The sequence below is a fragment of the Corapipo altera genome, unplaced genomic scaffold, assembly GCF_003945725.1.
Source record: "Corapipo altera isolate COAL_440 unplaced genomic scaffold, ASM394572v1 44b, whole genome shotgun sequence".
Lineage (NCBI taxonomy): Eukaryota > Metazoa > Chordata > Aves > Passeriformes > Pipridae > Corapipo > Corapipo altera.
In genome coordinates, this window is record NW_020884932.1 from 4452114 (window position 1) to 4465313 (window position 13200).

Sequence of the window (13200 nt, forward strand, 5' to 3'; positions counted from 1 at the left end):
GAGCTTCCCAATTGCTGTGTGCTGATGCACCATGATAATAAAACACTTTCCCAAATTACAGGGCTTTCTGCGAGAATTTTCAGGGTTGAAGCTTATCAGACCCATGCCTCCAACTACATCAAATGTATGTGACCTTCTTTTTGATGGTGTAGGTTACTGGATCAAGAGTTCTTTATCTTTAGCAAGATGTTCGTAACAATAGAAATGTATAAGCTTCATTTGATATGCAAACCACTTTCAGTACCTTGTAACTGCACAGTTGTTTAGCAAACCAGAACTGGAAACAGCAGGTTGTGCCAATTTACATAGCCTTCAATATAGTGTATATCTGGGTCATATTTTCTTCTTTATGCTGAGAAGGCTCACAAATTCAAAGAAGCTGTGTTAATATAATGTGTAACAACATAAAAGTAATAAACGCAGGGACAGTCGCAGTGCTGACGTATATGTAGCGTGTTGATTGCACACTTGCATGGTAAGGACAACCTATGTCCAAGACCTAGAAGAGCAAATTTCCTCTCAAAAATAAGAAAATACATAAGAATATAGCGATTCAGTGCCTCCCAAACTTCTGGAAGAACTTCCTAGCCCATGAAGAATGGGCCTTCTAGTGATTTTGACTTGCTGGTAAGACAGATGATCGTGAAGAAAGATGTGTAATCACTATCTTCTTCACTATTGCTATGGTTAACCATAAAGATCTTTTTTCTTTTTAGGTGAGTGCTGGGTGATCAGGTAATGTATGATCTTTTATGGCTGACCACAGGGAAAGCATCACTGGAGAAGGAGCTGAATTCTGTACAAAGTGGTAAATGTGAACAGCTACTGCTCCATCAAGCTGGATGAGCCCAAGTCAACTAATAAACTGAACTGCTGAATGTATCCTTTCAATAACAAGTGATACCATATAATGCTTATACAAAAGAGGTGAGTGGTTTGATGACATAACTTCTGTTTTAACTGCTGGCATACAACAAAGTATCTGTGTGTATCTGATAGCAGGACATGGTTGCCAGTGTGACCCTCTGATTTTGCTAAAATGACCACAGCTTTGAATGTTGCTTGGAAAAATGAGTACCTCTTCAAACAGGGATGCAAAAGGGAAAAAAACCCTACACCTTGAAACTGTACATAATGTGGCATTACAACCAGAAAGGATGCTGACCTCTGATAAGGCAGGCTTGGGAGAGAGGTTACAGGAGAGATAAAAAGCCAAGACAAACCTGTAGCACTGGGTAGGTGAAACTAAAGTGGGGGAGGATTAAGATGGTGTATTTCCCTCCCAGGCTGGGTTTTACTTCATGAGATTTAAATGAGAGAGTGATCTTCCTCTGTGATATGTCACCATTATCAATATCAAGGAAGCAACAGAGGTTGCTGCTAAGCTTAGCAGGCTTTTCCACTGGGCAGCTAATAGGCAGTGAAGTGTGGAGTAGGCATGGCATGGGGAGGCTTAGAATTCCATTTCAGCAGGTGTTTCAAGCAAGGAACATGGACAAATTCCTCACCCCAACACTGCTGCTACCACAAAAGAGGCAGGGACCCACTAAGCTAATCCCATGGACAATGTTTTCATGCTGCAGATGTTTCAGAGGTAAGTTTTAGGTCTAATCAGTGTGTTGAAGGTGCTTCAGTGATGATCACACTGTTTCTTCTCTATGAGAAAAGGAAAATCATGTAACAAATCTGTGCATATTGCTTTGTAACTGCCCTGACTTAGGTATGATTTCATTAAGTATTTGTCTTAACTGAATGAGTTATGGCAGGGATTGAGCATGAAGCCCAGTTGCTGTCGCCTCTTGTCTTCATTTTGTAAAGGAGATCTATACTTCTTGCATTTTTTGGACTATTTTAACAAGTTCCCTGATGTTATTTGAATGCCTGGATTGTTATTTTCTGCCCTCATTGTGATTTGTGTGTTTCTCACACCGGGTGATGTTAATATTTAATGAATTTTAGACCAGAACAAAGAGAAGATTCAATGCACAAAATGATATAAGTACTCTCCTGTGGTAGTTGTCACTTAAGAAATTATTAGGGCAGATTTATTTTTCCTACAGCTGTTGCTTTAGAAGGGCTATGGCTGCACTGGAATTAAAAAGAGTAACCACTGATTACAGATAGAGAAGCCAGCTTGCCAGAAGATTCAGTACATCTTTCCAATGGAAAAAATACTTGGACATGCAAAAATCTATTCTGGAGTAGTGCATAATATGTACATCTATGGGCTCATGTCTGTTTAAAATGCATGGAAATGTGAAGATGACATCTCCCAGGAAAAAAAAATCTAGGTTACATTTATATCCTGAGTTTGTTATGTATTCTACACAGTATGGAGCAAGTTTTGCACCTGACTTGTATTTTTATGGAATATAAAATCTTTTTAATGGCATCTAAATTATCCTATGTGCCTATGCAGCTTCAACTTGTACAGAGTGAGATTGGAGGAATAAAACAGGTTTTCTTTTCTCAGAGAGAGGGATTTTGCCAGTGAGGTCTACAGGTCGATCGGTATCAGTTCCCTGTAGTCCCTCTCATAGGTGCAATTTCAGCTATTTTAGGACTTCTGTGCCCTACCTAAAGGTAGGTGACGAGTTGGAAATGAAGTGTACAGGTTTTTTAGAACAAAGATGTAAGCTTTCAGAGGTCTTGGCTTTTGGGTTTTATTCTTAAAATGTTCATGTAAATCTATTTGTCTTGCATCTTCCTGGGAAATAAAACGTATTTGAAGTAGTCCTGTATATATCAGCCTGTCATGCACCTTATTTGCCATTACTATAATCATTTTTGAAACGGCAGCTCACATGCACCCCCAGAAGAAATAAAATAAGAACGCGTAGAAACCTGGAAATATTTTTCAGTTTGCTGTCAGACTAGTTTATTTCAGATCGTTCACTTTCCCAAGTGAAACATCACAGTTTGAGGGAAATCGATTTGTAAAACAGGTTCGGGAAGATCTGTCACAGAAAAACGTCCTGCCACAACCCACAAAGTGTCATCCCGTCCCGACCTTGCGTCTATTTGTGAGTGCAAAAGCTGGGTGTCGGTGGTGTCAGTCGCTAACACTGCCCCTGTTTACACCCGGGATAGCAAAGCGTGGACCTGCAAAATGGCAAGTGTTAAGGAGTAGCTGCCAAGGCTACAGCCCATCGGGGAGCGACGGACCGAGGGCCCCGCACGGCGGGCCAGGCTCAGGGACGAAGAGCGCGGCCCGGGCAGCTGCGCCCCTGCTGCTCCCGAGGCCCTCGGGCGGGCTGAGCCCCAACCTCGCCGGGCCCCAACCCCGCCGAGCCCCAGGCGCCCCGAGGGGGAGCGGCAGCCCCGGAGCCGGGCGGGGAGGGCCAAGGGAAGCCCTTCTCGGGGGGCAGCGGCCCCGGGGAGAGTCCGGCTCCGGCTGCGGGAGTTGGTGCTGCGGCTGCCGCGAGAGAGGGGACAGCAGCGGGGGCGGCGTGGAGGCGAAGGGAGCTCAGTGGCCCCGGCCGGGCGGGCAGCCGGGGAGCGGAGCCCCGCCGAGGAGTTCTCGGCGGACAGTCTCCGACCCCTCGCTCCCTCTCGTCCTTCCTTCCCTCCTTCCCTCTCCCCGCTCGCTGGCGGCCGGTGAAACCCGCCCGCAGGCACGGAGGGCACTGACACGAGTCGGGCTGCGGAGCTGAGGACAAGCCCGCCGGAGGCAGCCGGCGCCGCCGCGTTCTGCCCAGGTACTGGGGTTTGCACCGCCTTGGCCCTGTCCGAGGATCCACGTTTCCTCCCCTGCTACTCCTCGTTTACCTTTTCCTCCTCTTCTCCTTTCCTCCTCTTCTCCTCGATCCTCTCCCGTTCCCCCGCCCCTCCCGCCGAGCGGCCGCGGGCGCAGCCCCCCGACGCCGCTGCCGGGCCGGGCGGTGCTCGGCGGGGCCGGGGAGGGAGTGGCCGGGCATCTCCCGGCAGGGAAACGGGGTCTGGGGCTGGCAGCCTGTCTGTGCGTGTGTGCGCCGGGGGGGGAGGGAGGCATGGGGGCCGGGGGGTGCCGGAGGAGGGACTATGGGGAGAGGAAGGTATAAGAAGGGATGCGGGCAGGAGAGGGGGGTGATGGAAAGAGGGGGTGCGGGGCCGAGGGGCAGGCGCTGACAGCTGCTTTCCCCGCACCCACAGTCCCCTCCCCCGGTGCCGCCGTTGGGTGGGACTCGCCGGCGGGCCGCGGTCTCCCGTGCTGCTCCTCACCCCCCAGCCGCTGCCCGGCGCCGGGGGTCGGTGCTGGGGCGGGCGTGCCGCGGGTGGGCGGGCTCCGCCACCCGACGGCGCGTCCCGGACGCTGCCCCTCAGCCGGCGGGCGGGCAGCGGCACCCCCGGGACGATGCCGCGGCTCGGAGGGGGCTGGCCTGCGGCCCCGCGCCTCGCCCCGCTCGCCGCCGCCCTCCTCCTGGGCGTCCTGTGCCTCCCCGGGGCGCCGGCCTCCTCCCTGCTCACAGGTACAGGGGCGCGGGGGCGCGGGGCCCACCTGCCGCCGGTACTCGCCGTCGGGAGCGGGGGCTGCCGGGCAGTGCGCGGGAAGGGCGGCCGGAGGTGTAACCGCGTGGGTTGGGGCAGGTGAGCACAGTAACCGTGCCCCCTGCCCTCTGCATTTTGATGTTTCTTTTCTCTCCCCGGTTTTTCCCTGCTTCCCCTCGAGGGCTACGTTTCCCTGTATCTGTGGCATGGAGGGAAACGCTGAATCAAATTCTAGTGCAAGCGAGGAGCCATTAGACTCTGAGAAGTGATTCCAACATGACAGAATACCGGCTAATCAGCACTAGGGCCAAAAAGGGTTTTCTAATTTGATTCCGTCTGACAGTCAGCTTGCTAATTTTGACTCATTTGCCAGTTGGCTGTCGCGTGTTAAAAGGATGCTTGGTTTAGGGTTGTGCTGTGCTCCAGTTCTTGGAGTGTAATGGACAGCTTTCTGCTGGTTTCAGTGAGCTCTGGATCTATCGTTATAGACGTATTCTGCTTTGCATGGAGTACTCGTTATTCCCAACACGTCATCTGAGAGGAGAAAAAGCGTCCTTCTTTGCTATAACTGGGGCACAAAGAAAGTCTAGGTTTGTGCAGCATTGAAAGGCCAGTCATTTCCCCATTCTCTTTGGAATCCTACCGAAACACTGAACCTCCTTGCTTGCTTAAATTGGGCAAATTAAGGCAGGATTTAAAATCAAAGGCTAGGAATGGAGCAGAGCTCAAATGTGAGTGTAATGAGGACAGTTTCCAAAACCGTCAGGGGAAACTGAAATACGTTAGTATTTTAAAATTTTTATTTCTATTTCAGGATCTGTTGCAAAATGTGAAAATGAAGGGGAAATTCTGCAGATACCATTTATCACAGACAACCCTTGTATAATGTGTGTTTGCCTGGTAAGTTTGGATTTCAGCTAGTAAGAACATTTAGACCTGTACTAAATGTAACTGCACACAGTGGAGAATGTTTCACATAATCAAATCTTGGGTGCCTCTGTTGCCTTTGTGTAACACAAGGTTATCTCAGAGCTGAGCTAATGGAAAGTAACCTAATCCATGATCTGGCAGTCCTTTCTTAGACTTTAAAACTCGGGTACGACGTTGTACACGACTTTAATATGACATTGTGAAACCATGTTTACTATGTGAATTTGTGGGGAGAACTGTTTTCAACCAGAATCAGTGGTGCACCCAGAAGACTTTGCTTGTAGCTTAGCAAAGAGAATGAAAGGTAAGGTTTGGACACTGCTGCTTCAAGCTCCCACGTGTTCAGTGTCACATACCAGTAGGTGAGGAGCTCCATGAGGCTGCAAGGTAAAGGCTTCAATGTGACTGGACGTGCTGTAATAAGACGACAGTGAAAGCACAAGTGATGCTTTCATCAGAGTGCTTTGTTCCAAGGATGATGTTGCCTGCTGTGCTGGGAATGCAGTGGTTAATAATGTTGCTAACTAGTACACGTTTTGGGGAGAAACATTCTGTTTCCTTGTCATTCTGCTTCAGAGTTAAACATTTTTGGGAGCAGTTCAATTGGACAAGCCAAGCACTAGAAGTAATTGTAAAACAGTTGTTCTAAATAAAACTTCCTATGATATATTTAAAAGAAAACCGTAAACCTTAATTTGCTGTTGAATGCAAAGAAAAGTATAACTAGAAAGCTCTATGTTTTGCATTTTGGAATTTACAGAGTAGCTGAATGTACAGAATGTGTTCTACTTTAGGATTGAAATATCAACACACCCTCTCCCCATCTTATATTATTGGTATTAAGTTGTTATAAGTCTATAAAAGACGTAAAGAATTGTTTCAGACTGCCTTTTAGAAGGCAATTTTGGCAACTGTGGCACCAAGATCATTTTGAGCCCCCTGAAGTTGATGTGTGTCTCTGTGCTGAGTTCACTGATTTCAAGTGAGACTCACTGATAACTTTTTAGGTAATGTTGCTAAAGAATAAGTGAAGTACATTATTGATTCTTCTGAGTAGGGGGGGATGGGCAAAAGAAAAGTGTGGGATGTGGCAAGTAAGGAAGTCAAAGGGAAAAAAAAAATAGACAAAGCTGTGTTTTATCATGGGTCACTCTCCAAAATATGTCTGCCACCACTTTTGCAAATGGAAGCTGGTGTTAACCAGCGAGGAAGCAATTTATCTGTGAAGGAGCAGAAGTTCAGTCTTGGGCATCAGGGCAATAATGCATGAGGGTAAAATACTTGTATTTATAGATCTCTCTAGACCTTGGCTTTATTAAATCAATGAGCACTTTTAGTGCATGACCATGAAGAACTGCAAAAAGCGTTGGACATAAGAACTCTAAATCCCTGTGGTTTGCAGGGTTTACTTCAGTGAAATGGCAGCTGAGGGCATTTGGCTCCCTTCTATGCCAGGAGAACACTACATTTTATTAAGTGTACAGATGCCTAGTGAGTTACTGCAGTTACCTGCCCTGGCTACGCTCTGTTTTATTTCAGCCAAAGGATAAATGTGAGCTCTGTTTCTTGAGTTGGAAGATGGGAGACTTGGTAGAGGGAAGGAAACCAGTCTGGAGATACTGGCTTTAACACTGTGCATCATGCAAAGCATTGGCTTACTGGACAACTCCTTGCTGAAATCTTTGTTCAGGCCTGCCACAAGGGAAAAGATCAATTTTAGGAGGTCTAGGGAGAACAGAAACAAAAGAAACAATAAGGTGATTTGTGACTGGGGGAAGAGAGAAACAGGTTGCCTTACATCCAACTAGAAATATTGATTGTTTAATAGCGATTCAGTGAGGAACTTTCTCTGGAAGACTGATCATACTCTTTAAGGGCAAACCTGATGGATGTTCATATCGTAAGAAGTGAGCAACTGAAAGGAAAGCTTAATTAGCTCTTACAGGAAGGAAGCAATTGCTGTCTAGGAGAGAACAGAAAATTCAACAGAGGGCACTTGTGTTAAAAACACCAGTAAAGTGAGTAACTGAAATAGCCGATTGGATTATGGCAGGTCTTCCCTAGTGGTGATGCATTTCCATTACTACTAAGTGCCATAAATAACTGCACAAGTTATGGAAATCTGAACAGTTCTGGGATGAAGAGGAATATCTAAATAACTCTGTATGTCCCATCCCTGGTGGAATATCTAAATAACTCTGGATGTCGCATCCCTAACAGTGGCTGAGGCCAGGTTGGATGGGGTCCTGAACAACCTGATCTAGTGGGTGGCATCCCTACCCATGGTGGGGGTTTGGAACTGTATGATCTGTAAGGTCCCTTCCAACCCAAACCATTCTATGATTCCATGAACTCCCTTCCAGGACTTTCCCCATCTCATGAATGAGAGAAGACAGAACTGAAATGTGGGAATTAATTCATCAAGTGTTTGACAGAACTTACTATGCAAACCATGTCCTGTGGAGCATGGGGATGCATCTGAGCAAGAGGGAAAGAGGGAGGCAGCATAAGCAAAATGATCTCCAGCTTTCTTTTAACAGGCTAAATTATTTGGGATGCTAAAGCAACAGGGGAAAATGTAAAAATTAGAAGCTCATAGGTTATGAGTAAGTTGCAATAATGCAACAAAGACTGCAAAGAGCAATTGCAAAATCAATTCCTTATACACCACTGAGAAGTCTTGGTAGGAAGATGAAAACCAAAACTTGTCTTTTCTCAAAGGTTAGTGAGGACAGGGCAGACTGATATTCATGGTAGGAATGTAAACAGCAACAATACAGATAGAGCCCAGACTGGTGTCTGGGGACACTGCTTTGATAAAAGCTTCTAGCTCATGTTTTAGAGTTTTATTGGTAACACAAACCCCTGAATCTTGAATACAAGAGGGATGCTGATGGAGATCTTCTAGAGACAGCCAAGTTTAGCTACCAAACAAGATTAGTTCATTCTTGAGCATCTGCTGTAACGTGTGGAAAGAGAAATTGTGGTTATATGGGAATTCAGACTGCGGATCATTTGCCAGATATTTCGTATATAGTATGTAGTAAGTCACTCACTTCTAAAATATAGGTAATGCTTTTTTAAAAAAAAGGCACTGCCCACACCATAAGATAACTCTTGCTTTGGACTTTCCCTGCTTGTCAAAATGAAATGTGATGGAGTGCACAAAACAGCACTGATACTTGTGCTTAATATAAGGAAACAGGTAAGACTAAGGGTGTGCAGGTGTCTGTGTGTACATGTATACTATACATGTGCTCTGTATGCAAAAACTACCAGCTCAACAAGCCACTATGGGTAAAATCTAGAGTTTCCTAATTTACAATTTATATGTCTATACTTAATGGTCTTAATAATGTCCATAAAAATGTTAAATTTTAATATCTCTAAGACAGCAGTTTCCATGTGAGCTTTTACAATTACAACACTTTAGTGCTGGCATAAACATGGATGAATTTGATCTCCAAAGAACTGGTCATTAATTACAGCTGCCTGCAAGGAATGGTCATTTAAATTTTTTCTTTTCAGAGAAAAACACCAAAGACAGGTTGTAGTTTATTCACAAGGAATTTCTTGTAGGACTGTGATGAAAGCCCAGGTCTCCTAACTCCTAGTCTAATGGTTCGACTACAAAACCATCCCTTTTTCATTTCATGCACTTACACTTTACAAGTGGACATGGGTGATATAACCACAGCCTAACTATACCAGTTTTCTTTTGTGTCTCTCTGACAATGGCACAGGTGCCAGGTTTTGGTGTGTCTGCTCTCCTGAGCTTGTTCTGAGGCATGGATGGGCAACAGACAAATTAAAGCTGACTTTGTAATCGAGAGGTTTTAGGAAGGATGATTTATGACTTGCTGTTGCTATCTGCAAAATGCTCTTAGAGCCAGTGTGCTTTGGTGTTCTGCCCACTTCCACTTTGAATGCCTGTGGTTCCGCATCTCTGAGAAGATATGCTATCTCTGGAAAGCTAAAATACCACCTCTCTTTCCATAGGATTTGAGATACTGGAATAGGGCAAAGAAGGCTGAAGGCAGCTGAAAGTACCTGCTTTCAAGTGCATTCATCTTATATGCTGTTAAACATGGACACTGGAGAAAGTACTTAGAGCTAAAGAGTAAAACAGATATACAGAAGTTGCACTGGAAAATTGTTTTTCTGGAAGCTAGATCTCATAATAAGTGCAGGACAGCCTACATGTGAAATGCCGTGGCTGAGCATCCCGTTGCAACTGTGTTTATAGCTAAAGACTTTTCTGATGAAAGGATGGGAAATGCTCTCAGCTGCAACAAGCTCTGTATCAGATGAAGGTAAACATCAAAGCATCTGAAAGGAAATGCTGGATGTAATGGGCAGTAACAAAGACTAAGTCAACCAACTCTGTGAAGAAGAAATATTGTCAGAAAAGGGAAACTGTTACTTCAGATAATGGTGTGACCCTTGACAGTACCAAAAAAAAGTTAGAAAACATATGATTGTGGCATTATGTTATGCTCAATTGTAAAAAAATCTGACGTTCTACTGGCTTCTGAAAATCAAAGTAGTGAAACTGGGGCTTATGAAGCTGAAAAAAGGCTTGTCTGAATTGGCAATGATGAGTATAGTTAAAAATATATAATCTTTATGGTATTCATAATGGAGTCCTATTGCTTCAGTTTGAAAAATTGATTCCAGTTATTAAATGCTTTAAGATTACACTACCTAATGTAAAAGTTATCTTCTAAAATTATTCTCCCACATCTGTGGAAAAATGATGTTTTTTCAATCCATAGGAGCATTTCACACACCTTGTGCAGTTTGAGGAGCCCAAGCATGTCATGTATGACAGTTTCAGATCTTTCTATTTCAGATGTGAAACTTTTGGGCTGAGGGTAGTGGAGGCATGAGTAAATTTCTGCTAGTAGAAAGAAAACTTCATAAAGATGAAAACTTACCAAATTTGGGTTAGTTTTGGACTTTTGTATATTGAAAATTTTGAAATGTTAGGGGCAAAATGCTATTAACAGAATATTGGCGGAACTTTTGATTAGATTTCTTTTATGTGGAGGTCAGCATTTAAAACAGGCATGGAATATTTAAAAATGTTCAACTCTGGTACAAGTACGGTAAATGATCAAATACAGCAGAGTTTTTGTTGGTACAGCTTTTTGGCTGGAAGGTATCTAAAATTCAAAATAGAAGTAGGCTCGCACCTGATATTATGGCATTTGCTTTCAAGAAATATATACTCCAACGTATGCATGGAAAAGACATAAAAATGCTACAGTCGGAAATAGGTGAAATGAGACCCTGTGCATAATTATAGGATGGGAATGTAAAAAGACCACAGAATTAACTTAGGCTGAGTTAAACTTCTGAGTGCTGAGTTTTCTGAAGGTGAGATGAATGCAGCAGTGACAACGATGACAGGTGGTGGTGCCGGTCGAGGTGTGGAGAGCCGTGTCATTTCATGCTCGTTTGTCATCATCTCCGTGGACTCTAAACACCTTGCCAGAAGCAAGCAGAGATCCAAGAATAACGTATCCATTGGCTGGTGGTATATGCAGTTTCAATATGAATGTACCAAAAATGTCAGCTGAAAAGGACAGGGGAGAACTGCAAGGAAATAGATAAGTATGCCCCAGCTAACAGTGGCCTTGACACTGCAAGAGCTTTTAAAAAAAGTTTAAAGAGAATGAAGAATTTTATTTTTCATATGTTCTTTGTGGGGAGAAAGTCTTTTATTATTAATTTTTTTCCAAAATATTTTAGAACAAAGTGAGTTGTGTCAAGAACCAGCTGATAAAAGCCAATAGGGATCTTGACAAACCACATCTAAACTAGAGCCATTTACCCCAACTTTCCTCCTCCCCCCTTCCCTCATGCCTGTGCCTCAAACTTGCCAATTGCACCTGAGGAGTGGTAATCATATGTCTCAACCTTTTATCACCTAAATCCAGAACAGAAGGCAATAAATGTGAGCCAGAAAGTGTAACCAAGTGTTGGAAATCTGAGAAAAGTTTGGAGACACGGGCTCAGGAAACTAGAAATGAGAGCTTTGATTGGCATAAGTTTTATTCAGCATGAAACATCATTGTGTCGTTTAAATTTCCACTTTTAAATCCAAATGCCCAATGTAGCATTTGACCTTTGCTCATAAAAAAATATGTTAAATTTGTCATTATAAAGCCTAGTGTTCTACCTAGCTTAAACTAATAGATTAGCGAAACCAAATGCAAACAAACAAAAAACCAGAAGAAATAACTTCAGCATTTGTTTCTCTCTGCACACATACACACAGCCAAAAAAAAAAAAAAACCAAACCCAAACCTAAAAATCATGTCCTCATTGCAGACTAAAGCAAAAAAGATACTAGATGGGTTGGGGTTCTTTACCTATAGTACAACTGATTTCTGTGGCACAGTACACAAGTTAAAAGCACGTAGCTAGCCTGAGAGCAAGTGTTTGACACATGTTCAGTGAAGATGGTAGTGTTTTAGTACATGAGGATTCAATTGTTGTTGCATCAAGGTATAATGTGGCCCAGATGACTTTTAGTGGAGTAGTGCATATTAAAAAACAACAAAAAAAATCATCAAACAATTCTTTCATACCTATTTTATTTAATTTAATTTCAATAGTTTACATACATCAACTGCAGCGTCTACCAAGACTGCATCTTCTTTCAATTTAAATATTCTTGGTCTTTATTACTTTATAATACAATCAGCTTTCTCTTTACCCACAAAAGTAATAAACAGAGAGGGAAAAAAAGCTGTGATAGAGTAGTGTACTGGTAATTTTCACCCCCATATTACTCCAGAAGAGAATGTTGTTTTGATCGGTGCATGAAGGGTTCCTGAAACACAAACATGCTCCAATATGATGAAAGTTTTATTAGGTTTTTTTTCCAATTACAGATGTATATGCCATGTCTTAAATGAAAAAAACCAACACCACACACCCCAGAAAACAAACCCTGGAAGCAAAAAACAGACGTAACTCCATGTTTGGTGCAGCAGGATGTCCCATATATGCTTTGTCATAGAGACCAAAGAAATATATATATGTATATGTACACACACACACATATATGAAGAAAGTCCTGAAAGAGAGAAGTGATAAACGAATAGCCCAGAGATGGTTAATTGCCTGTTTTGATGGCTTTGGTAGAATTTTCTGAAGGATGGTTCAGGTAGGTTCAGCTGTACTTGTTCTTCATTCATGCAAAATGCTTGTAAGACAAGACTTTTACCTGTCTGAGAATGAAACACAAACTAAAGGATGGTTACTCTGGCTTGATCCTTGAAGTTTTCAACAGCAGTGTTGAGGTAATGTTTGAGTCGATTTAGTCCCATATACAGGTATGGCCACTCTGGTCAAGTAGTACCATGTGCAACATCACAGAATCACAGAATATGCAGAGTTGGAAGGCACCCTCAAGGATCATTGAGCCCATCTCCTGGTCCTGCACAGGACACGCCCCAGGAGTCACACCATGTGCCTGAAAATATCGTCCAAATGCTTTTGAACTCAGACAGGCTTGGTGCTGTGACTTCTTTCCTGGGAAGCCTGTTCCAGTGCACAGCTGCCCTCTGGATGAAGAACCTCTTTCTAATATCTAACCTAAACCTCCCCTGATACGACTGCAGACCTTTCCCTTGGGTTCTGTTACTGGTCACCACAGAGAAGAGATCAGTATCTGCCTCTCCCCCTCACAAGGAAGTTGTAGACTGTGATGAGGTCTCCCCTCAGTCTCCTCTTCTCCAGGCTGAACAGACCAAGTGACCTCAGCTGCTCCTCATATGGCTTCCCCTCAAG

The 13200-nt window shown here is 43.8% G+C and overlaps 1 protein-coding gene across 2 annotated transcripts in view; it reads left to right on the forward strand.

Moving 5' to 3' along the window:
• The first annotated feature begins 4295 nt into the window (after window positions 1-4295).
• BMPER (BMP binding endothelial regulator) overlaps window positions 4296-13200 on the forward strand; it is a 146193-nt gene continuing 137288 nt past the window's right edge. The window contains exons 1-2 of one of the 2 annotated variants that reach the window (XM_027659514.1): window positions 4296-4448; window positions 5282-5367. In XM_027659514.1, the coding sequence (XP_027515315.1) occupies window positions 4334-4448; window positions 5282-5367 (201 nt within the window). In that variant the 5' untranslated portion in view covers window positions 4296-4333. Of the gene's footprint in view, window positions 4449-5279; window positions 5368-13200 lie in introns of those variants that run through there. The other variant, XM_027659515.1, reaches the window with a different exon arrangement.